The 22,529-nt window shown below is 39.2% G+C and overlaps 2 protein-coding genes across 11 annotated transcripts in view; one reads left to right on the forward strand and one right to left on the reverse strand.

Moving 5' to 3' along the window:
* Positions 1-4,416: 4,416 nt before the first annotated feature.
* LOC120419665 (alpha-amylase 1-like) lies at positions 4,417-5,990 on the reverse strand. Its single transcript, XM_039582428.2, has one exon. The coding sequence runs from the start codon at positions 5,946-5,948 to the stop codon at positions 4,473-4,475; it is 1,476 nt and encodes a 491-aa protein (XP_039438362.1). The 5' UTR covers positions 5,949-5,990; the 3' UTR covers positions 4,417-4,472.
* Positions 5,991-7,683: 1,693 nt separating this feature from the next.
* LOC120419673 (voltage-dependent L-type calcium channel subunit beta-1) overlaps positions 7,684-22,529 on the forward strand; it is a 238,760-nt gene continuing 223,914 nt past the window's right edge. For 2 of the 10 annotated variants that reach the window (XM_039582450.2, XM_039582449.2), the window contains exons 1-2: positions 7,687-7,995; positions 15,870-16,457. In XM_039582450.2, coding sequence (XP_039438384.1) covers positions 16,347-16,457 — 111 coding nt within the window. In that variant the 5' untranslated portion in view covers positions 7,687-7,995; positions 15,870-16,346. Of the gene's footprint in view, positions 7,996-8,063; positions 8,813-15,869; positions 16,458-22,529 lie in introns of those variants that run through there. The other 8 variants (XM_039582451.2, XM_039582455.2, XM_039582444.2 and 5 more) reach the window with 8 other exon arrangements.

The following is a 22,529-nucleotide window of genomic DNA, read 5'->3' on the forward strand; positions in this document are numbered from 1 at the left end:
ACCGTTTTAGAGAAAACCAGTCAATTCTCTGATAGAGGTGAGTTTAAACTTTCTTTAATTGATATACCTGAAACCGATAGCAAATATTTTTTGGTCTTTTCAGGTTGCGGACGGACATCATGGAACGCGAGGAAAAACACGTTTTAAGCCGCAAAAAGAAATGCTCCTGAATAAACCGAAACATAGTGTGCAAGTGCATGGCTCAATCCTCGGTTCGGTTCCATCTGTGCCACCTTGATGCTTCCTTGAGCGAGTGGCCAACACGGTACAAATGGTATGCCGGAAGGTTGTTAGTGGAAATAATCCTAGGCAGAGGGTTTATGGCGCTACTCCAGTGAAAAATCTTTGGGGTAAAAACAACGAAAAACGAGTGAAAGTTGTGTAATTAATTGTGATGAATATTGTGCAATAAAAACATTTCAACTTCAGAATACAGAAACACGTTTACTGTCGTCCAATAAGAAAAATGAGATTCCTATTCGAAAATGTCCCACCAAAATTACGTTTAATGTAATTTTACACGATATCGGAGATTGTTTGGGTCGTGTAACTTTACGTCTTATTAGACACAACATTGCGTCTAATTTGATGCTCCAGTTATGTGCATCTAATTTAACCGAAAATTACACGTTTTTTTCGTAGTGTGTATTATAAATCAAGATTTGGAAAAAAATGTTAAGAAATCATTACAAAATACTCATGATTAAAATTTAACCCCTCATCATGGATATCAAATTGTTAAAAATTAATCAGTTCTTTTCATTTTCTGACTTTTTTTTTCAGGGCTAGAAACATATTTTCGAGTATTTCTAAATATCATGCAATGATTTACATTTTTTTGTGATTCTTTTTCCAATTATTAACGAGGAAATATTATAATGAATATATAATTTATAATAATGATTTTGAAGAATAGTGACTTCGTTAATAATTTAATATTTCCTAATTTCATCATTCGTTATCAGAATACGTTTACATTTCGGATAAATTCCCACCTTCAAACACCGTGCCATATTTTATTTTAGAATCCCGTTGCTCTCGGAATCAGAAAGCACTATCCGTCCGTTGAATTCGTCGACATCGTCTTCATTTTCTGCCCACCCTCCCCTAACCCCACTCTCTCGCAGCAGCCACACATGGGCAAAGGGATGAATGGTTGATGTTTGAAACGGACGAAACGGGACGGATGGATGATGATTGGGTTCTACAGGACGCAGGACGACCATCATGTGTGTTGTGTGTGTGTGCATTTGTGTGGGAGAGTGTGAAAGCTAAGACAACCGTGGCCAAACGTGGAAAACAAGAGCCACACCACCCTCCAAGGAGAAAGAAAAAAAGGCGAGAAAAGGACATTGGTGTATAATTCAGGTGGAAATGAAGGCGTTTGAATTTTCATCTTGAGTGATTTTGAAGGAGTTTTTCGTTGTTTGCTCTGCGCTAGGGTTTGGCTTGGATCGTTTGCTACTGCTGCTGCTGCTGTTGCTGCTGGCGGGGGAGTGAATTGAATTTTTTAAAGAAAGAAAGTGTTTTTGATTTCAACGGAATTTGAAATGACGTGATCCTTTCTGTGTTGGCGAGCGTGATGAAACTATTAGAACTTGGAGAAAACGGGGTGAAAATTGAAAATCTATTGATCCAATTTGGTGGAGGTCTCGTGAAGAGGTGAAATAAAAAACACGACAACTTTTCATTAGGACGAACAAAAATCAATCAAGGACTCAAAGTATCAAAAATTACTTATGTAAATTAAATTGCTTTTCATTTCGCTCGAAAAATTCCCCTGACAGCTTGTAAAATGGGAGCCGCGTTGCACAAGACAATTTGAATAAAAAGAACCAAATTTCCACCTCACTTAACGCTGGTAAGTATAAAAAGCATCAACCCAGAAATAAAAACCACACTGCTCTTTTGGTTAGTAGAGAAAATAAAACTCGATGCACAGAACGAAAAAAAAGAACACTCATACTCAGCCGCACCACGAGCACAAGTATCTAAAATATTTTCAAAACACCTGTTACCCCATCAAGAAAATAATAAACTATAGAGAAAAATGGAAAAATTCTCTTTCACTCTGCGCTTTGCGCGTTCAAACGGAATTTTCACCACCCAGATTTTCCCTCCATCGGGGGATCCCCTTGGCAGCAGCAGGCAACGAGCTCGGGCTGAATTGAGAACCGTGATTTTCCACATTTCTTATGGACTAAACGAGGGGAAGAATAACTGTGCGTGTGTATTATTGTTTCTATGCGTAAGCGAAAACAACAGAAACATGGAATGCGTTAGTGATTGTTTTTTTGTCATTTTGTGATTTTGTGTGATTCAAAAATCATTAAAAAATACCCCCTCTTTTTTGCGAAAGCTTATACAAAGCTTAATTGCTCACATTGCATTTTAAAAGAAAATGAAATGCATTTAAATTTATAATATAAAGTGAGTTTAAAGTTGTAGGCTATGGATAAGGCTATCAACTATTATTACTGAGCAAAAATCTGTACACTTAACCGAAATGAACCCACTGTTAAGAAATTATTCAGATAAATTTAGAACATAAGAAAATAAAACTGAGTTCTATTCACAGCATACAGATTTCTCATTGAAGCTAATGACTTGCACGTTTCAAAACATTCTTAAAATAAACCAAATCTTATAAATCAAATCTTTATGGTTTTCAAATTTTTAAATGTTTAAAAGTTTACGAAATGTCAAATTAGCTTTAACGAGTTATATCGCTCTGAGTGTTTTCACGAGAAAATTTCTTGATTCAGATATTATCAGGGTTTCACAAGCTTTTGGATTTTAATTTTATAAATTTGCCTTTGAATAAATAAGGAATTTGAAATAAAACAATTTATAATCAAGTTTGAACTGAGGCAAACCGGAGAATGACTCAAATTATCCTTTTAAAATCATACTGACAGTTGCATAAAAAATTAAACTTTGGAAAAAAAATTCAAAGTTTATTTAGCCCCCCCCCCTCCCTCCCTTCAAGGACGGACTCAATAATCAGGGGGCAAAAAAATATTTTTTCGAAAAACTTCAAAATTTTAATTAAAATTAAAGTTGAATCAACCAAAAACAAGTTAAAATGCATTTTCCTGCGTTTATAATCATATTATATTTAGCATGTTTAAATTCCTTTGAAAACATTTTAAATTTGCATGAAATAGCAAAATAGCACGAAAAGCTTTTTAATCCAAATATTGAAACACAGGCTTGTAATTTCAATTTTTATATTTTTTTGCCGCTCCCCCCCCCTTGACTTGACGACAACGTTGATTTATAAATAATGAAGAAATTACTTTAAACTATTTTAAAAACAAGGTTTATTTATTGTATTTATACAAAACAAGCCTTACCCGACAAACTTCGTTCTGATTTTTTTTTCGTTTGTTGACGTTTTTTTTGCTTTTTTGCTTATTCAGCCTCCTGTGATCAAAATTTGATTTTACGTAACTTTGTCCATACAATTTGCCGATTCTCCGGAATCTGTTCCAGAGTGGTCAAAGTTTCAATCAGTTAGCGTATAAACCTTCCTTGGGCGAACCCAACGCAACAAATAGCTTCTCGATCCGACGCTCCGTATTGAACTGATTCGCGTTCGAACAAAACCATCGAAATTTTTTATATATATAGATAGAAGAAGAAGATAGACCTCAAGCTCAGTTAAATTTATTAGATCATTTTGAGTCATTTAATTGATGATTAAAATTATTGTATTAATCAATTTTAAATCATTAAAGTGATAAATGATTGGCGTTTACTTCTATCATATGAAAACCATTATAAATCTATAAATTTTCTACATCGTTGAAGAAGCTGAGGAAAGAGATAACAACTGAATGTTTCACCTGGGCACTTTTGAGGTATTCAGACCAAATAGTAGCTTGCAACCTCTAGTTTCGGAAATTGTAAAAAAAATCGGTTTTGAGTTTTCATGGAATATGTGATTAAGAATAACTTATACGCATTCTAAGTTACATTCTAGTTATTCAAAATAAGTAAAAAAGTTAAACCCCTTTAGTCATATTATTTTGAAAGAGTAAGGTATCTTCTATCTGATGTTTTAAGCAAGTGTATGAAATGAATAATAAACACTTAATTGAGGCTGTCAAATAAGCATGATTGTTTCCTGCTTGCAAGTCTAGCCTAGTTTAGTTTATTCTAGTCTAGATTGTGCTGCTTGCGAGTCTAGCCAAAATGATAAGCATTAATAACGCTCAAATTTGAACACCGGGCATATCGAATATTGTAATTTATAACAGCTAATTGTTTTCGAGCCAAATTGACGTAAATTGACTGATTGTTTTTTGCAGCAATCAGCAGATTAAATTCCTCTGAGTGCTTGGAATACGATGGATAATGCCCAAAGAGTTGTAATTTGTTGTGATATCATGTATTTTTGAAAGCTAGCGAAAATTTTTCATTTTTCATAAACATACATTTATTATTCTAAATACACAAATATCTACCACCTAAAGTTTCGACCCAGCATGAATAGCCAGCACACCGTCATCTCCGTGAGCCGGGATGACAATGTTGGCCTTTCCATCGCCTTGCACGTGCACCGTAATTCCGGTGCACCGTCCATCGCTCTTGCTGCCCGAAATGACATCACAGTAATCGCCCGCCGGCAGACACGTCTGCAGCCACTGGTTCAAATCGTAACCCTCCAAGTTGAACGCCACGAAGCCACTTCCGCCACGGCAGAACGCCATCTGGTTGCCACCGTTGTCCCACCAGTCGTTGATTCCGGTTCCCTTGGCGGCATTGCGGAATCCAACCATGTTGTAAATCTGACGCCAGCGGTGCTCACAAGCCCATCCGTTGCCGCAAGAATCGTCCGGGTTGATCGACGGTGACACCAGGTTTCCATTTCCGTCCTGCGGCGGTCCCTGATCACCATCGTTGAAGAAGAACGAACTCATGATGCGCGGGATACCAAACGGATGCGCCAACATGAACGCCGACGCCATCTTGTAGTTCTTGGGAATCTTGTGAGTCAGAACGTCACTACCACCTGCACCGTGACCACGCTGGTTATCGTGATTATCGACAAACACCAGTGCCAAGTGCGACGGAAGGAAGCCCCAACCTTCACCCCAGTTGGTCAGATGCTTCAGCTGATCGTACCCACGGAACACCCGGCCGATCTGGGCCGAGAATCGGAACTCGGTGACCGTACCCAGGTGAGTGTACTCGTTGCGACTGATGGCTTCACCGCCCAAATCGATGACCTCCTGGGTGATGAAGGGACGTGCTCCCGCCGGGAAGTGATGATCAGTTGGGAGGTTGTGCAAGCGGCTATAGATGGCATCCAGATCTCCGGGCCACATGTGCTTGACGGCATCCACTCGGAAACCGGCCACTCCATAGCCGATGCACTTGTTCATCAGATCTACGATGCGGTCACGAACCCACTGCGATCCCAGGGCCAAGTCCGGCAGTCCAACCAACCAACAGTTACGCACCTGATACGGATCATTGTAGTTGTAGATCTCACAACGTGGGTTGAAGTCATTTGGACCGTACGGAACCGCCGGGAAATTCAACCCGTCCACCCAGGAACCTCCCGTTGCCCCTCCGGACATGGCAGCCATGTGGTTGATCACAATATCAACGTAGATTCGCACTCCGACGTTGTTACACCGGCGGACCATACTGGCAAACTCCTGCTCCGATCCAGATCGTGTGTTCAGGTGGTACGAAGCCGGCTGATAGCGTTCCCACCAAGGCCTTCCGGAAACCACAATATTCTCCGTTGGCGGCGAGACCTGCACACCGGCGTATCCCTTCGGTGCCAGGAACCGTTCGCACTCGTCCGCGATGTCGTTCCACTTCCACTCGAACAGATGCACCATGCCGCTGCGGTCGCCCCACATGTGGGTATCGAACTGGGCCGACACCAGGCCGGCCAGCGCCACGGTAAGCGCACTGGCGAATAACTTCATTGTAGCTTTTGAGCTAATTCCTCGGTAGAAACTGTCTGCCTTCAATCGCCGTAAGGGGTAGCTTTTTATAGGATTGCGTTATCAATTTTTGGATTATACGCTCAAACGTAGTAGCTGGCTAATCAACAGATAAACCCGAATATCTGAACGAGCGTAATTGATAACAGGTCGTAAAATAAAAGAGACGTGAACTTCTTATTTACAAAACATTTGGCAAACCAGAAAATTCTGTTGCCCTTATCACTTGATTGCAAAAATGTACCCCCTCGTGTGCTTCTAGAAAGAAAATATTACGATTGGATCGTATCAAGTCACATTGATAGCCCGAGTTGTTTTGTGTCAATTATAATTAGAACAGTCAATTTGGGTTGTAAAATTGATCATGAGCAATTCTCGTGATTTGTGGTCACTTTTCTTATCTCAAATATGTTGTGCAATTTTTTTTATCAGAGACTTAATTGCAAGGAATTTCCATTTGAATTTCCCTTTTGCCTTCCTCACTGAGGTAAGGCTATAATCCTGCTCTAAAAATGAACTTTTTATTAAAAACTCAAAGACCCACCTTCATGTATACATATCGACTCAGAATCGAAAACTGAACAAATGTCTGTGTGTGTGTGTATGTGACCAAAATTCTCACTGAGTTTTCTCAGTACTGGCTGAACCAATTTTGACCAAACCAGTTGCATTCGACTTGGTTTAGGGTCCCATACATCGCTATTGAATTGTTTGAAGTTTCGATAACTAGTTCAAAAGTTATGTATAAAAATGTGTTTTCACATAAATACGGATCTCATTTATATGCATGTAAATGATGTCCGGATCCATCATTCGACCCATCGTTGGTTAGGTAATCAATCAACTTAAGTGATATTTATGTACTTTTTTGAAGCCGGATCTCACTCAAATGTATGTAAACGATGTCCGGATCCATCATCCGACCCATCGTTGGTTAGGTAATCAAGAGACCTTTCCAACAAGTCCACAACATTGAAGATCTGGCAACCCTGTCCCAAATTATGACCACTCAAGGTACTTATTTTTCTGGATCTAAAAAAATAGCTGAAATATGTGTCCAATGTTACCCATTGTTGGTAAAAAGTGAGGAAGGCATCAACCACATAGGTGGATTTAGTTAGTTTTTTACATTAATTTACCAGTAAAAAAAATAAAATAGAAAATCCTAAATTCACAATTGAAATAAGACGTAATGAGCGTAACCTTCTTGATTCCAAAAAAAGTACCAAACAGCGCCTCTAGCGGCGACCTCCCGAACCCGACCAGCGACCACGTGTTTCCCGCGCTCCATGCGCGCCAAAAACTTTCTCGATTTCCAGTCCACAGCGCGCGTTGGTTGACAGCCAGCGCAGGGGAAATCCCGTTCACTGGAAGTGCTCGGCTCCACAACAACGGCACCGCGCAGACTCGTTTCCGCTTCCAGGGCCCATCTTCGCGGCCACCGGAAATCGACCCTCCCGCCGTTGTTGTGTGTCACAACCGGCGCTAGGGAATGACCTAATACGTCGTCGTCTTCGTTGGCAGCCCGGCTAGGTTAGCTGGGGGTCGTTTCACTCTCGCGAGAGAGAGAGCGAGAATCTCATGAATAGATGAAATTGGCGCACGGGAGCCGAACTTTGACAGCTGCTGGTCTGGTTGCCTACCATGCAGGCGCCCGTGTGTGTGCGTGTTACGACTGTTTTGGCCCCGCGCGCGCGGTGAGAATTTGACAGTGACAGAACAGTGAGTTTTTTCGGTGTAACCTAGAATCTGCCAGGCCCAGGTGCGAGCAAATTTCACGGGATTTCGTGGTGCATTTTGCGGTTTTGGTGATTGAAAACGTGCGTTTCGCGACCGTGCGGTGCAGTGCGTGCTGCCTAGCTTGCAGGCGTTGCGGTTGGAGTTTTCGTACGGTAGAGTTTTGCTGGGGAAGTTGCTGGTCGGTGCGAGACCTAGAAGTTTTGGAAGGTCCGGGAGTGCATTTGTGCGGGGGGTGATTAGAGGGAAGGTGTAGGGTTGGGGCGGCGGCGGTTTGCTGGAGAAGCTAAGGGTGGGTGTGTTGTACTGCAGGATAGAGAGCCGAGCTCGAGCCGAAGTCCGGAGCGAGTCCGAGTCCGGGGGTTCGTGGTTTGTCGCCGCATAAATAATTTTTGTGTCGATTGCTGGTGTACTCTCGCGCGTCTAGTACTGCTGCTCCTCCAGACTGGGCTGACGCTTGTGTATATTGTTATCACCGCCAGTTTGTTTGAGTCGGGAAACAATAACAATAACCCAGCGAATGTCACCGCTACGACCTCGTTGACGTTTGGCGGCCCTCCCCCGACGACGACGACGACGACGTTTGTTCGATAAACGGTGCCGGAATCGATGCCGTGTAAAGTTCTGGATTTCGAAGAATTTGGCCGACTTGCGCTGGTGTGGGTCGCCCGGGAGTGCTGACAGTCACGGTGACGGTGTAACCAAGAGATAATTAAGTGATTTGTGTGTTAACTCTCTGGCACACGAGGCGGGCACGACGCAGCCTCGCCGCAATCGGAATTCGGGTGCGTGCGTGCGTGTGCGTGTGAGTGCGGGGTGTTCGTTGGTGGTCGTACCAGGGAATACCGATGACGGGTTCGCGGTGGTGAAGGAAATTCAATTACCTGTCCAGGATAACCCGCCCGCAGCTGTCAACGAAACCTCCGAAGGTATCCGGTGAAGAGCCCCCAATTACCGCCATCTAGTGGACACTAGGTGCGACCTCAATGAATGTGCGTACGTGACAGACCGACCTCCAACCGGAACCGGATCCTGGTCGTGTGGATTTAATTACCGTCATCACGAGTCGATCGCGAATGTCAAACATGAGAGGTTAATTAAATAAAATGGTAATGAAGGCAAGTGCTGCTGCTCACGACAGTGCCTCCATCTGTGTGTGAGTGGAGTCACGCGCGCTCACCTGTGTGTGCGCGATGTTTTGATTCGCGCGTGCAAGCATGTGTGCGTGCACTCTCGTTAGAACCGACGTTGATCGATAAAAACCGCCGTGCTGGATTCCGTGTAAATCATTAGCACAAACTCTACGTTGACCACCCGGCGAGAGTACCCCTCCCCAACCCTTTCTCAAGACGGCGACAAACGACATCCTAATAAATACCCCCGGCCCTAATTACGTAATCATTAAGTGCAACTCGACGGCGCTCGTGTTCCTTGGTGTGGTGTGCGTGTCCGGCAGGATTCCAGCAACTTGGAGGTTCCCCACGACCCTCCCGAAACCAGCTGGGGAGTGGGAAGTGTGAGCTTATCATAAAATACTGCAATACGTATATTGATTATTTCATGCTCTTTCTCTTTGGAAGTAAAACCACAGAAGGCACCCCCCCACCCCGTGAAGACCACCCCCCCCGTCCAACCCGCCACCTCGCGCGGTGCTTTCCACAAAACTTTTTTTTTGTGTGTACGTACATACTTTGGCGCCCTTGTCGTTGTCGAGCATGTACTGCTGCCGATGTACACAGACAGTCGGTGACCATGCCGAACCGCCCCCACGACGGAGCACAACATTGTTGTTGGCACAGGCGGTGTTGGGTGACCGGCGTGGGGTTGCAAGGGGGGGGGGGGGGATGTGTACGAGACGTTTCGATACAACAGACCGACGACGACGACGGCCGGGACGTGCTTCTTCTTTTGAAGAAAGTGTTGGCAAACTTGCCGGAAAAGGATCCCGGATGTCAAGTGTATCGAGAGGAACAACCACTTGTTGAGGGGCTAGGCGGCTCCATTTGGGGGGAGAGATTGCTAACTATGAATGGGATAAATATCTTTTGTAATAAAAAAAGCTAACAGGTTGATGAGTTGCTTAACGTCACTTAAGTACGGCCATATTTTCAATGTTCATATTTTTGATAGGCTATATTTTCAAGACAATGGAAATGGCAGAAAAAAATCAATCAGTACATGATTTTTTAAGAATTATGATTGCATTCATTATTTCGAATTGTTTACAAACAATGTTGTTCATCTACAATAATTATTAATTGAAGAATTGTTGTACAGTCCAAACTCGATTATTCGAAGTTTTGTATGGGACTTCAGATAATCGAATCACAGACAAAAAATGACTTTTTTGTATTTTTTATTTTCTAACTTTCAACATCATATTCGAGTTCTGTGACCCCATTTTAGTCAAATTTGAATGGTTGGTTGCGTATTAAATTGAAAAATGCATTTTTTCAATATTTCATTTCCGCCATTTTGGATTAATAAAGTCTAAATCACCTTAGAGTACTTCAGGGGTCATAACTACTTGAGCCCGACAATAAAAAAAGGAGAAAGATAAAAAATTGTTTGCGATTAGGCTGGTACAAATTTATTTTAAAGTTTTTGGAATCAATTTAAAATGCATTCCCCTGAGTTTAGAATTATTTTTAGTATGTTTGGGTTAATTGAACAATCTTTTTAATTTAAAAAAAAAATCGATTTTTTGTATCGCAAAAAGTTTCTTTTCGCTAAAATTTTTGTTTTCACCAATCCTTACATTTTTTTAAAACTAATGGTTGCAAAACAACTGAACTAATGTAAAATGCATTTTAAAACACTTTTTTCATTCAAATGTTTAGGCTATGGCTGGTTTTTAAAATTTTTAATTTTTTTATTGTTTCACCCCTTCCCCCTCCATCTCGGCAAGACCCGAGGGACAACAAATTTGAAAAACATTTGCATCGGCCTTTTCCGGAGTTTTGATTATCCGAAGTGAAATTTTGCCAAGGCCTTCGGATAATCAAGTCTGGACTGTACAACAATTATCCCAAAATTGTTTTTTTTTTGAGTTTCTTTTAACAAATAATTCGTGTTTGAGATAGGAGTGACACCACAAATAAATTGCGACGTTGCAAAGTAACCGCCGACCTTACAAGTCGCATTCTCAACGCCAGTCCGCAGTTTGTGTGCGCGTCGCCGCTTTTTTTAAAATGTGCACCGTAGACAAAAACAGTGTGGTTCTGGACTTTTGTCAACTCCAAAACCAACCAAGCCCAAAGCTTGTAAAAAAATTTCTCGCAGACCTTCAAGTAAACCAAGAAAACTTGCGAGCATTGCAATTATGCAATAGAAGAAAAATAGCCGTGTTGCAGTTCGCCGACTCAGCAATGGCCTCGTCCATCATCGACAAACCTCTGGTATATCAGGGTTGCAAAATCCCGATTTACCTGGACAACAACGCTACGGAAGTTCGTGTGCTTGACCTACCTCTAGGCATAAGCAATGATGACGTAGTCAAAGTGATGAGTAAATACGGCGAAGTTTTGACCATCACCAACGACCGCTGGATTAACTTCTTCCCAGGGATCCCAAATGGAGTTCGGACCCTGCGGATGTTGCTGAAACAGCCAACGCCGAAATTAATCACTGTAAACAATGCTGCTGCAGCAGTGACGATTATAGGCAAAAAATCGCTTTGCAAACTCAAAGCAAAGAACAAAAAATGTGCGGATTCGAGTAAAAAGGTTAACCAAAAAAGCAGTACACAACCGATTGAACCCGAGCCAAGCAGCAGCAGCAGTAAAAGCAACAATAGTAAACCAGAACAAAATGCAATGGAAACAAGTGAAATCGACGAAGAAGACAACGATGGATTCGAGACCGTGCTTTCTAAGCACACCCGCCGCCGAAATCGCTTACAGGCATATTTGGACGCGGAAGAAGAACTAACAAAAAAACGAAGAGAGATGGCTGCAGAAGAAACAGATGAAGAAGATGAAGATGTCATAAAAGCAAAATATTATAAGAAAAAGTGTTGTGAGATAACTTCTAAATCCCTGGAAGAAGAGGACGAAGATAAACTTGAAGAACTTGATAATTCATTCTTTAAATATTCTGCTAAATATTTGAAACATAGAGAGAAATCGTTAGAAAAAAGGCATGGTAATAATTATTGAAGTGATTTTAAACTCTGTAATATTTCCTCTTTCACTATCCACCTTGAAGAGATGAATGCACAATGGTGTAAAGTCTCTATAATAATAATAAAAAAAAAAAAAAATTGCGACATAAACTTCGAAAAATATTTACAACGGCCTTTATAGTCAAACACATTAATATAAAAAAATAAAGAAAAAAAAAATCATTTCATTATTTATTCAATTGATTATTCACCTCCAACCCTAAAAAAAAAAAGTTTTATTTTGGAAGGTTGAAAATACACAAAAAATGTGTAAAAATGTGAACCTGATGAAAATTTATCAGAAACTGATGAGAATTCCCCAGTTCTTGATGTAATAATACACTTTTTTGACACAAAATCTGTCACCCTTCCCTGATGAATTTTTCCATAATTTTTTTCTATGTTTTGAAGGGTTGTACGTAGAGGGTGACGATTCTCGAGATTTTGCATTTCCCGGGAATCGAGAGTTGAATTTTGCAATTTCCCGGGAATTCCCGGGACCCGGGAGGTAATTTTTTTGGCAAAAGCATTGATTTTTTGACATAATTTTAAAAGAACTTTCAAACAATTGTATAAATATAAGATCATTAAGTCATAGTTATTCAACACAATGTAAGTTAAATTTCAAAATTTCATTTTTTGTGGAATACGATCTTATTGTTGAAAAAGCTTTCTAAATCTGCTGGTACAAGTTCAATTCAAAGAATTGTTGGGACCTAAAACTGTTCCGAATTGTTTTGTTACGATAATAAATTCTCACTCAATCATTTTTCCTGAGTTTTATTAATTTTACTGTGTCGTCATCAACTTTTTATTTGATTTATTGTTTAAATATCAATATTAGCAACATTTGAAGGTTGTTCCAACGTTCCCAACTGTTAATTTGCACCAAAATAATATTTACAGCTACAAGAAAAACTCAACTGATTATGAACAGTAGGCTTTCCTAAACATTATAAAAAATGCCAGAGTTTTACTTAAATAATAATTGATTTTTGGTGCCTTTAAGATAATCAAAATTACATGCCTTCAAATTTTGAAATAACCTTAAAGGAAAGAAGTTTACTTATTTTAACTACCTTGGTTTTTAATTTCCGGGCTGTGACTGCTAGTTTTTTATGAAGGAAAAATTTGGGCTCACCAACTTAGTGGTCGTGGCAGTGCGTAGCCGAATGGTTACGCTGTCCGCTTTGTAAGCGGATGATTCTGGGTTCGATTCCCATCTGCTCCAACCTTCCATCGGATGAGGAAGTAAAATGTCGGTCCCGGCCTTGATTGTTAGGCCGTTAAGTCATTCCAGGTGTAGGAGTCGTCTCCATGCCATAAGTACAAACAACACACCAAACCAAGCCTACTCCGGTGGAATCGCTGGCGGCGGTTGGACTCGCAATCCAAAGGTCGTCAGTTCAAACACTGGGGTGGAAGGTTCCTTGGAGTAGAAAGAGGTTTGGGTGCTCTCCCCATTCAAGCCTTTGGACTCCTAGGTTCGAGCAGAAACTTGCAATAGAGACCACAAAAGACCCGGGGGTCGTTAATGTGGATGGTTTGATTTTTGAACTTAGTGGTCGTGGCATAAATTACAAATGTTGGATTTTTTTACAATTTTGATACACTTTCTGAATTTGCAAATTAAAGAATCAGGAATCATCGAACTTAAAAATAGAGTTATGTTTGTTTTCTGTGTATGGAATTCAACTCTTCTTTTGTCGCTGATATGATTTTTAATTTTTTGCCTCAATGTTTAATAACATCAAAATTCCCGGGAGTCTCGACCAAATTTCCCGGGAATCGAGAGGCTCAAAAATAGCTAATTTCCCGGGATTTTTTTTCCCGGAATTTCCCGCTCGTCACCCTCTAGTTGTACGTGAATAATTAAGGTTTCAAAGTACATCGTTTTGTCAAAGATGTCGTATTTTTTTTTTTCAAATAATTCGAAATCCTTTTTTGTTCGAATTTTGAAATTACGCCTCAAATTTATGGACATAGTTTTTGATGATTTTAACTAAATATTGTAACTAACACAAGTTTATCAAATATTTAGGCTTCCTCCTATAAAAAAATATCCGAGAAATTCAAACAAACAGATCTAAAACATTGCTGGCAATTATTTTTCTCAGAGATTTGAAGATTCAAACCTATTTTGAAAGTCTTTGATCAAATTTGCCGTAATGATTTGGTTCTAGCCGCTTAGGTTGAAATTGTTTAATCAGTTTGATTTCGATCAAATCAAACCTCCAATACAACCGGGTTCGTTGTTTCCAGCCTAAAAATAAACATTCCACCAAACAAATATGTATATTCTCCATCACAAAATCAACATTGTTGGCCCAAGTCCATCCATATCCTCCCCTTCCCCCCATTTTTCCGCACCATTGTGATAAAATCGATCCCGAGCGCAAAAATCAAACATCCTGATCAAAGCGCCACCGAACCGAATTAGGTCAATCCGCCACCACTGGCACCACTGCCTGATTGCAGGCCCGACAACGGCCTCGAACCAACCAAGCCAAACATTATCATCATCATCAGCCAGCAGAAGCCAACAGCCGGCCAGCCATGCTGCAGGCCTTCAGGACAAAATGCGATGGAACCACGCCGGCGAGTGTCCTTGTGGGGTTGTGGGACAGCCGGTGAAAAGGGTGGAAGGCAGTGTTGGCAGTTTTTGAGTTACATTGTTTTAAAGAATCTCCAAAAATATTTCTCATCAATTTTACGAAAATTAACATCACTGTTAAACAAATAGATTGTTGAATATTTTTTTTTTTGCGAAAATACTTAATATTTGGCAACACTGCCCGTAAATCGACCTCCGGCGATGCCGTCATCGTCGACCAGACTGTGTGTGCAAAACGAAGAGGAAATTACAGTGTTTTCAGTGTGGAAAACCCCCCCGGAAAAGGCTTTCCTTGCGCTTGGGTGTTTTTGGAGGGGTGGAGAGACACGGGAAAATTCGTTGACCTCTAGGAGCATTGAAGGCGATAAATATTGACAGATTAGGAGGATGTGAGGCCCCCTTCCTCGTATAGGAATTTGATGAAGTCTACAATACTTTTTTTGCATTCGAACCTCACACGGTGAACTACAGCAGCGTGCTATCGTGATAGGGCACATACACAAAAATCAATACGTGAAAGTCAAACAAACTAAAACTAAATACACTCCCTGTCACCCTTTCACGTGTCTTTGGACACCGACATCAACGGGGGGATTCCCGAGAGGAAGATTGTACCAAAAAAGGAAAATAAATCAAAGAAAATGTGATTGTATTAAAGTTCATTATAACAAAAATGCCAAATAACATGTTTAATCTATTCCAAACCATTTCATAGCCAAATTTTATCAACCCAAATTTTCAATTTTAAATACTAACAGTCTTTCCGTTTAGGGAAATCAAAAAATTGATTAGTTGATTTTTTACTTTACTTTAAATTAAGAAGAATTAGCTAATAAAGGCTAACTCAGTACTCAAATAAGAAGTTGACTAAGTCTGCTAAAATTATGGTAATCAAAACAACTTTTAGACTACTTCAACTAATAAAAAGGTTATCTTTTCAACTGATATAAATTCAGATGTTTTTCCACAATTTCCACCCTCTCAGAGCGAATTATCAGTGAGGATTGGCTTGCAAGCGCGAGCATAGTGGCAAACTGAAGCAAGCAAGGTGGCCGTCCCAAAATTAGAGGTTATGGCAATCGATTCAACAAAATCCTTGCTCAAACATCATCACGGTATGTCAATATCTGGGTTCAGTTTGGAGCGGCACGTGGAAGCGCGCTCGAACTCATCGATTGCAGCTCACAAGCTCACAGTCTGACGAGAAAAATCCTTCAGCTTTGAGGTTATCCTCACCCAACCTGCACTCACACCAACAAAAAAGGAGCCCGCGAGTTGCACGACGAGCTTTTCTCAACCCATTTTCCTCTGTTTTTCCACCGGTTGCGGTCTAGCGCGCTAGTTTACCCACTCTCTCTTTCTTTCTCTCTCTCTCTCTTTTTCTCTACAGTTATGTGATTCGGAAAATGAAAATCAACGTTGATTGCTAAAGTTGGTGAGGCGCCCCCCCACTTTCGGTGGATGAATTCAATAAGCTGGAAGAAAACCAAATGGGAAAATCTCCCCCTTAATGAGAATCGTCGAGAATCAAGTGTAAATATTGGAGCTATTATGCTGTGACGAAAATAATCCCATCTTTCCCAATGATTGTCGTGTAGTAGTGAATATCTAGTGTGTGTTTGTATAGTATCGGTGTAATTCTGGGTGTTTTCAAAAGTGATGACCACTTGTGTAAAGTAAATCAAAATCGTTAAGGAGTAAAACTAAGCAAACCGAATAGCCATAGAGTGTTTGGCTCAAACCGAGCGGTTAAGTGAAACCCACTGAAACAAAGTCATTCCTATCGAGAGGGCAGTAGAGGAAGCTCTGGAGTAGTGGAGGAAAGAGGGCCCCGCACCAACCAACCTACCATCCATCCACTGGGTCTATGGTGGTTGGGATGAATGCGAGACATCACCTTACAACCTCGCTATCCCAAAATTTGGATACCAACTGTACCGAGTTTCCGGACGGATTCGAGGAGACGCTGCAGCTGCAGGTAGGTTCCGGAACGATTGACTTTTTTTTACTAAAACATACTGTTATGAAGGATTGGACATAATATCATACAAAAGTTTCGAACATTAACACCATTTCCTGATGCCGAAGAAAGCACTTTTTCTGATTCAAGATGAGCAATTTTGACGGCTGAGTAAAATTAGGATATATCACTAGGAGAGCAGAGTTCTTCACTTTGGTGTATAACAATCAAAATGATCCAAATGTACGATGTTGTCCCGTCACGCTACATTTTTATCTCTCTTGATTTAAAACTTTGTGTTTTTAAATGTTTGCTGGAGTGAATCTTATTGGAAAATTAATGTACTTTTACAGATTTTAAAGTTATCCGCAAAAAACTGAAAACATAGGCGTACAAACGTTGTCCCGTCACGAAAGAATCGGTCATATAGTTTTGAAAGCAAAAGACTTGTTAATAAAGCATTGCTTTAAAATAAAAGAGCAATTCTCTAGCATTTCTATCTGATTGTCCATAGATTCCTTGTGTCCAAATATGCAATTTTGCATCATTGGTTCCTCCATACAAACTTGGAAGCTGTCCATACAAAAGTGCTACGAGAACGTTCGAAAACACGAAACTGAGGAAAGTGTTTACTGATCGATTTGGTGTCTTCAGCAAAGTTGTTATTTATGCACGGATAGAAATCCTTCGACATGGAAATGTTTCCAAAATGGTTAAAAAAAATTTTAGATGTTGAACAACAATGTTATCAATTTTGAAAACAATTGCAGCAAAAATGAGAAAAATGTTGACGATTTTGGAAACATTTCCATGTTGTCGAACTCAACAATACAGTGTGACCGAATTTGCTTACAAGATTTCTATCCGTGTGATAAGGAAAAACACGCACTGTTCTATATTTATTACAAAAAAATCACGATTTTGACAAATTTTTGATTTTTATATTTTGTAGTGTACTAGAAATGCGAATTTAAAAGCTCTAGTGTTTTACGAACGAATTTATGTCGCTCATGTAATGGGTTTCTTAGCTTCATTGAACTAAAGCTTATTTTTTTTGAAGATGGCTTTGAAACATGTGGCTTAAATTTTAGATTTTTTTTTCATTTATTTAACCTCCCCTAACCCTCGACTTAGACCAGATTCTGGGGACAATAACTTTTAAATATATTTACATCGGTCTAATTTTGAAAAAAAAACTTCAAAAATTATTTTAAAATCATTTTTGGTTGTTCATTTGTATTTTCAATCAAGAAATACTTCTGTGAAATTGTGATTAAGTGCTCAGTTTTTAAGTTGAAACCATTTTCAAGTAATTATTCTTGGTTAAATGTGTTGTTTTTATTGAAAATGTCCAATCTCGTGATCTCGTGAATTTACAATTGAAATATTATCTTATTATATTATTAGAGTTTTGTGTCAATCGTGCTAGGCCTAGATTTTTTCATCACACTGCTTTGCAGGACTGAGAACTGTCAACTTTGCGCACTTTGCACCTCAGTAGAGTGCTGCGGGAAAATTTTCATCACAGTTGGCAAACTGATTTTCCATCACACCATCAAAACAAAACAAGTGTAATACATAGACTTCTGACCACAATCTAGTCATCAAGCTGTGGTGGTCGAGGCAGATAAGTCATTGAGATGGTCTGTTAAAGGTTCCTGGATCGATTCTTGTGGTTGCCACTGTTGGGCTTTTTTGGTGGATTATTTTTTTCTAATGAGTTTGAGGGCATAATTCTATCGACCATCTCGAGCTATGTTCAATGAGTCCGTAAACGGTACCATTATTCTCACGGCCCGAGGCCATGAATTGGTTGAAAACCTGGTTAAAAACCAATGGATTGTTGATGAAAGAAGCCTTTTTTTCAGTAAAAACAGTACTAAACACTTATAATTACCGTAGAACCGGGAAGAACATATTTTTTCGAAAGATTTATTAGACAGGATTACATGTCCTAAATAGCATTGGTAAAAAGTTTGAACAAACTCCAGGGTAGCCAATGATAACAAATCGCCCTCTCCGTCGGCGAAACTCCGGACATCGGTCTATCTCGGATTGATCTGCATGGGTAGCGTGAATCCCGGGCAGTTGCTTCTTACCGCCGCCGTCTGTCACCTTCCCATCCTCTTCCCCAGGACCATAGAGGACGATAACTACTGGCCTTCATCGCCATGAAGGGACCCCTCTTAGCAGCGTCGGATCAGCCGGATGTTGTACCGATCAAACAAGTAGTGAAGACGTTCGCTGGTTGTGCACCATCCGCCCAGCAAAAAGACAATGATTCACCGTAAGCCAAGATGCCGGCGCAACACCGCTGCATCCCGGTATCGAAGACCACGATTCCATAGTCGAAACAAGTCGTTGTCCCTCCACTTAGCCGGTCCAAAACACTTTTTCTGAGCTGGACGAGCTTTTTGAACTTCCAAAAATAAACAAATAAATAAACAGCCTGCCACAGCAACGGACATCGTCGTCATCACTGTGAAGAAAAATCACTGTGATGAAAAAATACTGTGATGAAAATAATTGCGCAAGACTCTAGTAAAGTGCAAAATGCGCAATATATCTTGGAATTCTTCACTATCAAAATGAAACTTTTGTAAAAATGTATCATCTTCACTGATTTTTTTTTTCAGGATTTCAAAATCACGTGTAGAAATTAAAGAGGTAATCTTTTGGATCAAAACACAATTTTGAACTATAATTTTTTTGTTGAACTTGGGTGAATTTGAATTTTTGAATTATTATAAATGAATTTATAAGAAGATAAAGCTGAAGCAAATTATTGTTTTGTCAGAAAACTCGGATGCAATCCTGAAGCCTTTAAACTAGATTCACAATACTTTGTGAATACATTGTAAAAAATATAAACCGATACAAAATAAAGAAAATTACTAAAAAAGGATTAAAAAAACGATTAATGAACAAGGCTTAAAAAAACTGATAAATGGTGCTCAAATAGTTTGCAAAGCAATGTTTTGAAACACATTCATAATTATTATCAAAACAAATCTTGAAAAATAAATAAAATTTTCTCGAATAATAAAAAAATAAAAAGATAACAAATCATGATCGATTTTTTCCAAAAATATGTTCTGCTGGAGAAAGTCACATAAATTTATAATTTTGTTAAAATTGAAATTTATAATTTTGTTATGATTGTGAATCTTTTTTCTTAAAAATTTCAGTGTTGATATGATTAATTTGGATTTTTTTTTCAAATAATTATTAATTAATTATGACTAGTTAAAATCTGCCTAGATTTTTTATATGAATTTATATCCGAACAATTTGCAGAGAAATTTATTTGTTCAAAATATACTGAAACGTTTGAAATAGCGAATATTAATAAATATTCTAAAATCAGAATCTTACAGAAAATCAAAGCAAAAAATATGCATGACAGATTAAAAACTGTTCAGTTTTATTATTCTAATTGAATTTAACCCTCTACTGCTCAAATTTTTTTTTCATTTTTTTTATTTTTCCCGTGTTCAGGAGGTCATTTTGAGCAACAGTCACTTTTTCAATTTTTTTACTTGTTTTTCACATTTTCTGCTATAAAATGGCACCATTATCATTTAAGTTGTAAAAAAATGCTTAGAGGCATAGTCTGGGACACTATAAAAATTACTGCATACTTCCTTTTACTTAAAATATAGGAAATTTAAAAAACACAGCCAAAGTTGAACCCTAAAAAAATTACATTTTTAAAAACAATGGAAAAGTCACATAAAACAAGTCAAACATCCAACCCATCAATTTTCTAAAATTGCAAGAATTCTTCTTTTCAATGCTTTTTAAAAATCAAAAATTTGTTGAAAAATTGATTTTTGATGATTTTTTAAGTCGAAGCCCGGCGGGGTTGGGTTGTAGAAGGTTAAATGAGTAGCAAACTAAAATAAAATATTGACTTTTTGTCTAGAAAACATAGAAATTCTTTCGAAAAATTATATAATTCAATGATATAGCAAATAATTTCTTTAGCTACAAGTGTAATTTTTAAATAAAATATAGTGATTATGGTGCTGTCTAGGGCAGCCCTGTTTTAAAACGTTTTAAAATTAATTTAATTTTTAAATAAAAAAAATTGCAGGCGTTTACTCTATTGCTTGAAATGATATTTTAATGGCTTAGGTTTTCCTCAGCTAAACAAAATACTTGTAACCCACCATCTTTCATTAATCAAAATTTAAGTTTTGCCTGTCCACAAAATTTGATAAATTTGTCTTTCAATTCAAAATTTTGATGTATACGCAATGCATGATTAAATAAAAAAGTAACTTTTAATAAAAAAAGTAAAATAAAAAATGCTAACTAAATTGGTCCTCTTGAAAACGTCTTCCTTCTTTCCCTACCCAACATCTCTGTTTCATCTGCCACGCAGACTCCGAATTAATTATGATTTTAATACTCAACTCGAAAACGGGTTTATTTTTTCGTGGGACGATCGTGAGCCGAGCGCGCCCAATCAACGCCATTCGGTTATTACGGAGTTTCTTTAATTTTATTAACATTATTAGATGAACCCTAACAAAATTCACAAAATAAGATACGCTGCAATCGAAACTGACCCCCTGCTAGATGGGGGGAAAAAAGGTTGATTGGCCATGTGAAGCTCCTTTTGGGTTGGAATTGTCCAATTAAATTTGTTTTTTTTTTTTCGAGGAGCCCCATAAAGCTATAAAATTTGATAACGTAAGAGGCGGACAATGAGGATGTTTAGAGCGTTTTTTGGGAACGAATTTGGGTAATTCGCATTTTATGGAGATTAGTTGACCAATCATCGGCTCATTAGTTCGGTAGTTAAAGGTGCCACTCGGAAGTGATATGCGAAGTTCTTTGTGTGGTCGTAAACATGTGAACGTTGTGTAACAATAAATCACTGCTGATTATCACCATGTGTTCAAAACTATTTGTCAAAATGTCGCCTAATCTAGTTATATTACCCTTCAGTGTGGCAACACCTAATGCGCACCAAAACAGATGTTGATTGTGTGCTATTAGTTATGAATTTCAATAAACAGGCCAACCTTCAAACGATTTTTACGATTTTCCCAGGCATCTTAAAATCGGTTGTCCAGGATCTAAATCTATTTTCAATCGAAATGAAACCTCAACGAAACAACAATTTTATTGGCCTGGTGATCTACCGCTTCACGTGTACTGAAATCTCCACTAAAGCAAACTTACAAATAGTCAAAGAAGTTAAATCTTAAAAGCCATCGTAGCCGTACATCTCCAACCCGGCTTTTGGAGTCCGGTATGAATCCCACCTCACCACAGAGTGGTCTCACCGCGGACCTATAAAATCATAATCAAATTGAACTTGCGTAAGGTCGTTTTATAGCCGCTACGATTTTTCGTGCAAATGTCAAAATTTGAATAACTGAAGCCAATTCCGTCGTCTTCAACGCCCGTGTACGCGCGGACATCATCGTCTTAAGGGGAGGCAGCGTGGTGAGAGTTTCTTGTTTTTTTTTGTCGGATAGTTGTATTAGTACACATTAAAACAAAACCAGCAACGTTTGAAATGGTCAGGCAACATTTGTCTTTGCACCACTTTGAAACCCGCACACAGAGACACACTTCAAAGTGTATTAACTTTCGTCACTGAGTTTGTGGCTCGCGACGATCGTCATCACCGCCGAATTGTCCATAAAAATGATGTCAAAATAAATAAAATTTGTTACTTTTAATTTACATATTTTAACAATTTGGAGATTTTCCCTCGCCTCACCTTGCCTCTCTGCAGCAGTCGAGAAGATCGAGGGGGTATTGGTTACCGCCGCCGATGTGGCTTGGCTTGGTGGTGATCACGAGATGTTGTGCTTAGGAGACTGAAATCATGAGGAATGTCGTCTTTTTGAACTAATGTTGGACTGGATGGGAGGCGGATAAGTGGACTTGAAGGTCGTAAGGAAGTTTATATCAGAGCTGTGGAGTCGAAGTTACTAAATCTCTAGAAGCTTGAGTTAGAGTTGGAGTCGGAGATGGCTCGTTTTCAACAATAACAAATTTTGGGAAATAGAGACTTTTGACGACATGACTGTAAAGTATCCACAGCTTGCTTTAAACAAGTTGTTACAT

This window comes from Culex pipiens, chromosome 2, assembly GCF_016801865.2.
Source record: "Culex pipiens pallens isolate TS chromosome 2, TS_CPP_V2, whole genome shotgun sequence".
Classification (NCBI taxonomy): Eukaryota; Metazoa; Arthropoda; class Insecta; order Diptera; family Culicidae; genus Culex; species Culex pipiens.

Excerpts from the sequence above, each read along its gene's own strand:
- LOC120419665 (XM_039582428.2), bottom strand. The coding sequence starts at position 5,948 with ATGAAGTTATTCGCCAGTGCGCTTACCGTGGCGCTGGCCGGCCTGGTG.